This window comes from Eleutherodactylus coqui, chromosome 2, assembly GCF_035609145.1.
Source record: "Eleutherodactylus coqui strain aEleCoq1 chromosome 2, aEleCoq1.hap1, whole genome shotgun sequence".
NCBI classification, from domain to species: domain Eukaryota; kingdom Metazoa; phylum Chordata; class Amphibia; order Anura; family Eleutherodactylidae; genus Eleutherodactylus; species Eleutherodactylus coqui.
The window spans coordinates 295,335,902-295,344,597 of record NC_089838.1 but is presented as its reverse complement, the minus strand read 5'-3'; the positions used below and the strand labels follow the sequence as shown (position 1 = coordinate 295,344,597).

General features: G+C 42.7%; 1 protein-coding gene across 1 annotated transcript in view; it reads right to left on the bottom strand.

Moving 5' to 3' along the window:
* The window catches only part of CAMSAP3 (calmodulin regulated spectrin associated protein family member 3), an 85,896-nt gene that overhangs the window by 2,392 nt on the left and 74,808 nt on the right, over window positions 1-8,696 (bottom strand). Inside the window, exons 6-16 of the mRNA XM_066593349.1 lie at window positions 8,249-8,388; window positions 8,066-8,141; window positions 7,900-7,951; window positions 7,666-7,703; window positions 7,507-7,579; window positions 5,578-7,414; window positions 5,295-5,428; window positions 2,915-3,150; window positions 2,707-2,809; window positions 879-997; window positions 457-575 (exon numbers count right to left, since the gene is read on the bottom strand). Coding sequence (XP_066449446.1) covers window positions 457-575; window positions 879-997; window positions 2,707-2,809; window positions 2,915-3,150; window positions 5,295-5,428; window positions 5,578-7,414; window positions 7,507-7,579; window positions 7,666-7,703; window positions 7,900-7,951; window positions 8,066-8,141; window positions 8,249-8,388 — 2,927 coding nt within the window. The remainder of the gene's footprint in view (window positions 1-456; window positions 576-878; window positions 998-2,706; window positions 2,810-2,914; window positions 3,151-5,294; window positions 5,429-5,577; window positions 7,415-7,506; window positions 7,580-7,665; window positions 7,704-7,899; window positions 7,952-8,065; window positions 8,142-8,248; window positions 8,389-8,696) is intronic.

Sequence of the window (8,696 nt, the reverse complement as noted above, 5' to 3'; positions counted from 1 at the left end):
AGAAAAGTGATTTTGGCAATGTTCATATCATACATAGAGCAGAAGTCAAGAGGCCAAACCACTCAATAAAGCCAATACTTTGGATGCCACCTCTTTGATAAATGTATCCTTTAAGAGGGTTTTGTGTATCAAAAGTTTAATCGATCTGTTTCTTTTAGGGCATCTTAAATAACAGTTCTTGCAAAAATGCTGTTGCCCAAGTATAATTAATCCCATAAATTAAGCATCCGTTGCATCTTTAGATGTTCAAAATTAGAACTAGATATGACCTAAATGCTTCAAAACAATTGGCACATACACTTTTTTTAATTACACCACAAATTTGCACCTCCTCCAATGAAATCACAGCGACAGGAAAATTAGGTCAATGGAAATCTATGTCACGGAAACCCATAACATGTACAGGCAGGAATTATGGAACATAGCCCTGTACCTGGACAACCTGTATTTACTCACCTCTAGCACTTTGTTCTTCTGTGGTTCATTGACTTTGCCTGCAAGGCAGCAGTGGGACAATGCATTGTGGATGATAAATTTGTTTGATTTTGCACTTGGTTCTTTGTACAGACGAGGCCCTTAAATTACAAAGAAAAAACATTTTAAGAAATGCGACCGAGTATTATCACAGCTAAGACTGTTTTTTTTTTTGTTTTATCAGTATTCAAAAAAAAAAAAAATGTCAAAGTCCACTCGCCAGACAGATCATAGCTAGCAATAAACAAACCGTGGCCCCAATAAGGTACAGGATCGATACTCAGATTGGCCTTTTTGTACAGCAATTCGTATTTGAAGAGTTGGTTAACCCATCATTATCGTTGATTAGTATGTCAAATGAAGCCAGAGTGATGAATAATACAGCACATGAAGAAACAGATTACCTGTATACTCTGGGATAGAGGCCGGTGATGATGCAGTAGAACCAGTATCCCAGTCCTTGTCTCCATTCTGTGCAAAGACAGCCCGGTTGGGAGACACTAGTCCAGAGGGCGAAATCGCTCTGACAGGAACAAGAAAAAAAAAATTAATAAAGGGCCCATTCAGATTGCCAATTTTCCCATTCGAGTGCTGTCTACTAGAGATAAGCGAGTATACTCGCTAAGGCACATTACTCGAGCAAGTAGTACCTTAGCCAAGTATCTCTCCGCTCGTCTCTAAAGATTCGGCGGGGAGGAATGGAGGGGAGATCTCTCTCTCTCTCCCTCCCGCTCCCCGACGCAACTCACCTGTCACCAGCCCCCGAATCTTTGGAGACGAGCTGGGAGATAGTCAGCTAAGGTACTACTCGCTCGAGTAATGTGCCTTAGCGAGTATACTCGCTCATCTCTACTGTCTACGCATTTCACAGACAGCATTTGGAGCCATTATAGCCAATTAGGGTATTCACATGAGCATAATCCTGTCAGGAAAAAAAAAGTCACAACATGTCATATTTCAGGCCAATTCATGGACCAGAATAAGACATGCAATGCCCACCGCACACGAAGATCAGACAACACACGGACATGTGCCTTTGTGCTATCTTCTGCGAGTTATGCCTGAAAATCTGGGGGGCATCCAGCACTCAACAGTCTGTACTTTTGATAGAATTTCCTTAGAGCATATGCAGGGGGTTTATTTTAAGGGGATACAAATGTTACTTATCTCAAAACTTGCCAAACTGAAAAGGAAACATTTTTTCATACCACACAAGTCTGGTCTGACTAGCATGAGCTGCGCCTCAACGTATAGACACATACACAATGAAAACGTATGGCGACAGTTGGGGTTGGTTTTAAGGGATGGTATACTGGGCAACAGAATAATTTAGATACTGTGTGGAGGTAATAATTGGACATAATATGGCATTATAACATGACCATTCAATGACTGTACATAAGTATTTGGTATTGTATGTCTACTCATATGAACAGTTGTCTGAAATTGACAATGGGGAGGGGGCAATTTTTTTTTTTAGCTCAAGGCCCAATAAAATTGCTCCTGTTGATGGTAACAACAATGTGTCTCGAGAGCCCCAATTAGTTTGCTGGTCTCTTTCATGCCACTCCCCATTACCCAACGTCAAATAGGTGCCCAAAAGCCAGGGGCCCATTCCTGAACGATCTTAAGATCTGTGAATTCTTTTTTCTGCCCCGATTAAGGTCTTTTTACATTGGCCAAATTCTCATCCCAGTGCAGGGAGTACTGATCAATATGTACTTCTATCAGCACTTGGTTCAATTTTCTTTTACACAGGCCGAGAATTGGCTCATAAGGACAAATGATCACTCATTCGACCCTATAGGCCAATAGTCCATCTCCCTGTTCGCATATAGAGATGCACTACCGACCAGCGAGCATTTCTAGGTTTGCTGAAACTGAATGATCAGAGGACACATCGGCTGATCCTTTGTCCCATTACACGGCCCAACCGCCGGATGAAAGAGTGTTTGGGCCCAATAATTGGCCCATGTAAAAGAACCGTTATCTTCTCCAATGCTGATCTCCGATTGCACATTGAAGTAACTTCCTATCTCTTCAGGAGTCTATTAAATGTAGTATGGAGCTGTGGCTGGTACACAGGTAAAGGCGTTTCTGTAAAAGTCATTACCTTGTGTGCATTGCTATGTGATTGAAATTGTATTATTAACTTGGATAGGTTGGCACAAAAAGTTGCTGCCATTGTTAGGTTTCCATATTACAATTTCCATAGAGAGATGAAGTCTTTACCTTGGTGATCGAGGTGATTTTCTGAATGTTCCAATGCCATTGTCATTCCCCACAGTAGAGAGGGACATGGTGGACTGAGAGTAGACTTTACTCAGTTTTGAACCTTGAAAATCAAATGAAAATAAGTTACTTAAATTCTTTACTTTGTAACACAATTGCATTAGACTGCTGTGGAGTCCATCTCCGGCTTTGTGATTGACAATCTTACCCAACAGTCCTCGCACGGGACTTCGGGATATAACAGAGTCATCATGGAAGACTGTCTTGGGGCGCGGTTTTTTAACAGCCCTAACTGTCATTGGCTTTTGCCGAAGGACTTTATCTAGATCTTCCATGATCTTCAATTGATGTCGACGCTGATACTCCTGCCTGGTGAAGTCCCCTCGACGGTGAACTGCCTCTTCGTCTTTGCGTTGCTGCTCCTCCTGCTGTTGTTGTTGTCGACTGGAAAAATAAAAGTAAAAAAAAAAAAAAAAAAAAAGTCAGCAGACCCTACATTGGAAAGCCCAAAATTATTTCATGCCAGTATGTGGTGATCCCCATCCAGAGCTGGGGGAAGAATTTTCAAAATGTCACAACTCCCCCTTTCGCCTTCAATCTTACATTAGGTGGCTTAAAGGGAATATGCCACCTACTTTTAGCTGTATAAGCTACGCTTATATGCTGAAAGGTGACCCGTTGAGTCCAAGGATGCAAGTGTCATACTTACCTTCCCTGCCATTTTCCCGGTGCGAGTACAGAAAGCTGCCACTCAATGCATTGAGTAGTGGCTTTCAGCACCGACATCAAGATAGCGATGGAGGGAGGCAAGTGTAATATATCGCCGGACTCAACAGGTCACCTACTTTTAGCTCATAAGCTTAGCTTATAGGGCTAAAAGTAGGTGACAGAATCTCCTTAAAAAGGTAAACTATATTGCAAGTTGTATTGAAGGTACATAAAATAATAATCATCCTGGGTAGTCTAGAAAGGCTTTGTGGTTAATGTGTTAAATCATGAATGTTCTATATTTGTGTAGATAATATTGATCATTCTGGTGGTCTAGGGTACTGAAGCGGTTGCTGCCAACAAGTCTCATGTTCTAAAGAGGATGGATTAAGTACCAGAATCCATGGTGGTCTAAGGTAGTAAATGGAGGAAATTAATGCCAGTATACCTGGTGGTCTACAGTAGTAAAGGTGGTCACTCAAAATAGAATGGCTTAACAACCATTGAAATATGTAATGATGGTCTGATGAACAACCACTTCGCGGACGCAGTTGTACACATTTTAGTCCATATTTCAAAGATGGCCGACTTCTTTCCAGAAGATGACAGTCTGTCATCAGTCAGCTAAAAGGTTTCATTGTTAAATTTCACCTAACGAAAGATCATTTTACTTGAAATCATACAATTTCATCAACTTCAGTCTAATTTGTTTGGATACTAATATCAGCACCCCGAGTGGTTCTTTTCTGACAGTAAGCTTAAGATTTCTTTCTTTGCCCTGAACACAGATCATAGCAGAGAATAAGACCAACCATCCAGCCAAAGATAGTCTAGTGAACATTCATTTTGCAGTAATACACATTTTACTCCATATTGACCACCACAGTTGTTCAAACTGGCCATACACATTCAGTGATACTTGGCCATGGATGACCTTTTTCTGACTATCGGATGAAAATTTCAGACGTTGCCCACTTCTTTTCAGTCACCAGTCAGCTAAAATTTGTTGTCAAATTTTACACAACAATCTAAGTTTTGGTTGAAATCATCCATTGTAATCAATTTTAGTCTATTAAAGGGGTTGTCTCGCGAAAGCAAGTGGGTCTATACACTTCTGTATGGCCATATTAATGGACTTTGTAATATACATCGTGCATTAAATATGAGCCATACAGAAGTTATTCACTTACCTGCTCCGTTGCTAGCGTCCCCGTTGCCATGGTTCCGTCTAACTTCGGTGTCTTCTTGCTTTTTTAGACGCGCTTGCGCAGATGGATCTTCTCCCTTCGGCTGGTCTTGGAAGCATCGGCGTTTTGGCTCCGCCCCCTTGTACGCATCATCGCGTAGCTCCGCCCATGACGTGTGCCGGTTCCAGCCTCCTGATTGGCTGGAATCGGCACGTGACGGGGGCGGAGCTACGCTATGACGCGTACAAGGGGGCGGAGCCAAAACGCCGATGCTTCCAAGACCAGCCGAAGGGAGAAGATCCATCTGCGCAAGCGCGTCTAAAAAAGCAAGAAGACACCGAAGTTAGACGGAACCATGGCAACGGGGACGCTAGCAACGGAGCAGGTAAGTGAATAACTTCTGTATGGCTCATATTTAATGCACGATGTATATTACAAAGTGCATTAATATGGCCATACAGAAGTGTATAACCCCACTTGCTGCCGCGAGACAACCCCTTTAAGTCTAATGTGTATGGACACCTTAAAAAGAGACTGATCAACTGTATTTTAACAGACACGCAGTTGTCTGTGCGAATAGGCATGAGCATTCCACCTAATTGCTAGGAAAATGGTTTGCGGGAGGTCTAACACAAAACAGGCTGCCTTGTGCAAGTCTGCCCAGTCACACAAATGTAAAAGCCTTGCCCTTACCTGGCCTCCTCTTTCTTGTCTTTCTCCTCGTCTTGCCACTGCTTTCGTTTCCGCGCTTCCTCTACCCTCTTTTGCTGTTTCTCCAACAGAGCTGCCCTCCTTTGTGCCATCTCATCCTCTGTCCGCTCCTCTCCCTGGAGAAAGAATAAGATTTACATTAAATCCACTTAATCTCCAGAAAAGGATTAGCAAAACGTCAAACCAGGCATCACAAAGACAAAAAGGATGCTACATTTTGGTAATAAAATTAGCCAAATTGTGTGCGTTTGCTTGTCGTCCTTACCTTAAAAAAGAATCCAAGGCCTCTCTGCAGTCCTCCTTCCTCCCCTGGAGTTCCTTCTAATGAGTCCATTCCATCTGTTTCAGCATTTTCTGTGGGCCCCAATTCAGATAAAGGAATCTCTATCAAACTACTCCGTTTTGTGTCCTTATCTTCTCCAGCCAATGGCCCAACTCCACTGCTCTGAGGAACAACTGAAGCCACAGGGCGCAAGTTCCCATGAACCTCATTAGCTGGCTGAGTTTCCTCATTTTCATTCCCTTCTTCAGCGAAACGTATTGAGGACCGTGTCTGAACTGGAACTTTGCTGGGAGAGAATTTGCGTAAGTGAGGTATGGTGTCCACATTCTGTGGAGGGGTGAGTACTCTGTTAAGGGGTGGAATCTTCAGCTCAACAGGACGAGTATTTTTGGGACTCTTGGGTGCAACAGGTGGTACCTGCAATGGTCTTCTGGTATTGGGCTGGGGAGATTTTGGAGCCATACGTGAAGGTGACTGTGAAGGGGATGCTGGAGAAGAACGAGGAGTTTGAATCTCCCTTGTAAGTCTAGTGGGGGGTGAGGACTTTGGCCGATGGGCTGGAGGTGAGGACTTTGGGACTGGTATAACCCACGCTTTGCTTTCTTTCTTCATCAGCTTCTCCTGTTGATCTGACAATCTTTTCATATCAGACTGCAGAGAGGAAAGTGCAGAATTCAGCTTTGCTACTGCTCGGTTGTACTCGCCAAGATTTTCTTCTAGGCCAGTCTTGGTCACATCTGGAGAAAAGCTAACTTGTTTTTCACCACGATTTTTCAGAGTTGCATCAGATGTCTTCCCATTATTTTTATCTTCTTCTTCACCTTGTTTCTTCAGTTTTTCATCTTCATTTTCTTTAGGAAGCCCTTCGTCTGGAGACAACTTTAAATCGTCCAGTTCTTCATCATCCTCATCTTCTCCATCTTTCCTTTTTAACTGGAGGAAGGCACTATTTCCAAGACGCTGTCGATGCTTTGCAAATATAGCCTCTATTCTTTTTTTCTGGGCCTCAATAGCCCTTCTTTTCTCTTCAAGCCTAGCTCCAAGCTGGTTCATCTCAGAGTTCAAGGCTGGAGACTTCACGGGAGACTCCTCAGCTTTTTGTGCCCATGTAGTTGTATTAGGAGAGTTACTAGGTGCTGAAGATGGAGAACCATCCGAGTTAACTTTGGCATCAATTATCTTCTTTCGTTCAGCAAAATTGGTCATCTTTGCACCTGACCCAGCAGAGGAATCAGCCTGAGAGCTGAGTGAGCTTCGACTGGATTCTTGATTGTGTTTGTTCTCCTCTGCATCAGAATCCAGGCTATTATCCCGCAGAACAGAGTCATCATCTCTTGAGAGCCTTCTAGAACCATCATGTGTCCTGTAGACACCCAAGTTTGGGGCAGACTCTTCTTCCACCTTAGATGGCTTAGATTCCTCTGGTGAGTGAAGATAGAAACCATCTGGTGCCCCCTCTGGGAGAAGCCGGGTTTCAGAACTGTGGATAATCTGCAGAGCTTCTTCAATGGTTGGGAGATCTGTTTGTGTTCCTTGTCCACCGCTTGGTTTCTCCTGAACCTGCAGGTCATTGGTTCCCTTCCCAGTTAAAGGGACTTTTTTGAAGGTGCGGGGTTGACTTGGAAATTCTGCTGCATCCTCAGTAGGAGTATAAGTAGCTCTTGTAACACAGTTTGGTGAGGATGGAGCATATACTGGAGGAGTCAGGCTGTCTGAGCTAACAGAGCGAAGAATATTTACAGGGTTCCCCATTACAATGTCAACGTCACTATCAAGCCCAAAGGGTATACTAAAGGAGACTGCTTGGGACAGAGGATGACTATGGAAAGGGGAGAAAGAAAAAAAAAAGCGTGAAAAAAAAGTGCATGCTAGTATCATATTTCCCAACTTTTGTACAAATTACCAACACACCTTAATGTGTTTTTCGTCCAAGTCTTTCCAAATCCCTCCATGTGGGACATTGAAGACGAGTGAGGCAAGGATCCTACAAGGCAAAAGAATTGTGACCTAAAATGGCCATGTTTACAAATATTTACATTGTAAAAACCTTTGCAGGGAAGTTAAATTTACCTGTTGATCCAGGACGGAAATTAAATACAGGAGAACGTCTGAGAGAAGGAGGACAATGAGTGAATCAGTGTGGTAGAAATAGAAAATTTGGGGTACAAAAACGAACAGTGATATTATTCTAGCTTGGGGTCAACAAATTGAAGTTTTAGAGTCCTTTCCATACCAGAACTAAGGAAAAACTTTCCATACTCTTGAGCTGGAAGCCTCATATTAAAGCAGGCAGTGTATACCTACCCTCCACTGTTTGCACTTGAAGGTGTTGTATTCTCGTTTCCGGCCTGCAAATCTAAAGAAAAACAAAAACAAAACAAACAAAAAAATCTGTAAAAAAAACCAAAAAAACCCCCACAAGACTACTTTTGGGTCAAGTATGATGGATAAGGGGTCAAGATATCATTACCTTTAGGTTGCACGAACTCGGGTTTGGCGACTTCAAAACAATAACACAGATCAGCTAAGAGGGAAAGGAGATTCACCTGAAGGAAGAGGAGCAGAAGAGAGAAGCAAATCATTAAACCTTCTCGTATACAAGTCCAACCTGCAGCGTACATGGTGGAAGAAGTCTGAAACATCTGTATCTCACCCGCAGGGCAGTGGGCACATACAAGAGGTCCTCCAGGGAAAGTGGGCAAGACGGTGGCAGATGGTTGGCATAGAAGTCTCTCAGTAGCTGGAGGTTGTAGAGACTGTCAGCCACAGACATTGTATCCTTCAAGCAGACATCTGAAAAATAGGAATGGAAATCTATAGGAGCATTGCAAAGGGAGTGCATCACCTAATACGGATTTTATTTTATATATTATAATATATAAATATACACACACAGGCACTATTTTTTCTTGTTTTGCAATCTATTTTTATTTTCTAATTGTAGATTTTTATTCTATTTTCTTCACATGACTATGGGAGCAGCCATCTTGCCAAAGCTGCCTCTAATGGTCTTCAGAGAGATGCTTTACAGTAGTCACATGGACTATAGAAACCTGTAGAGGTCTCATTGACTGATCTGAGATTATTGTGCAGGGAGGGGA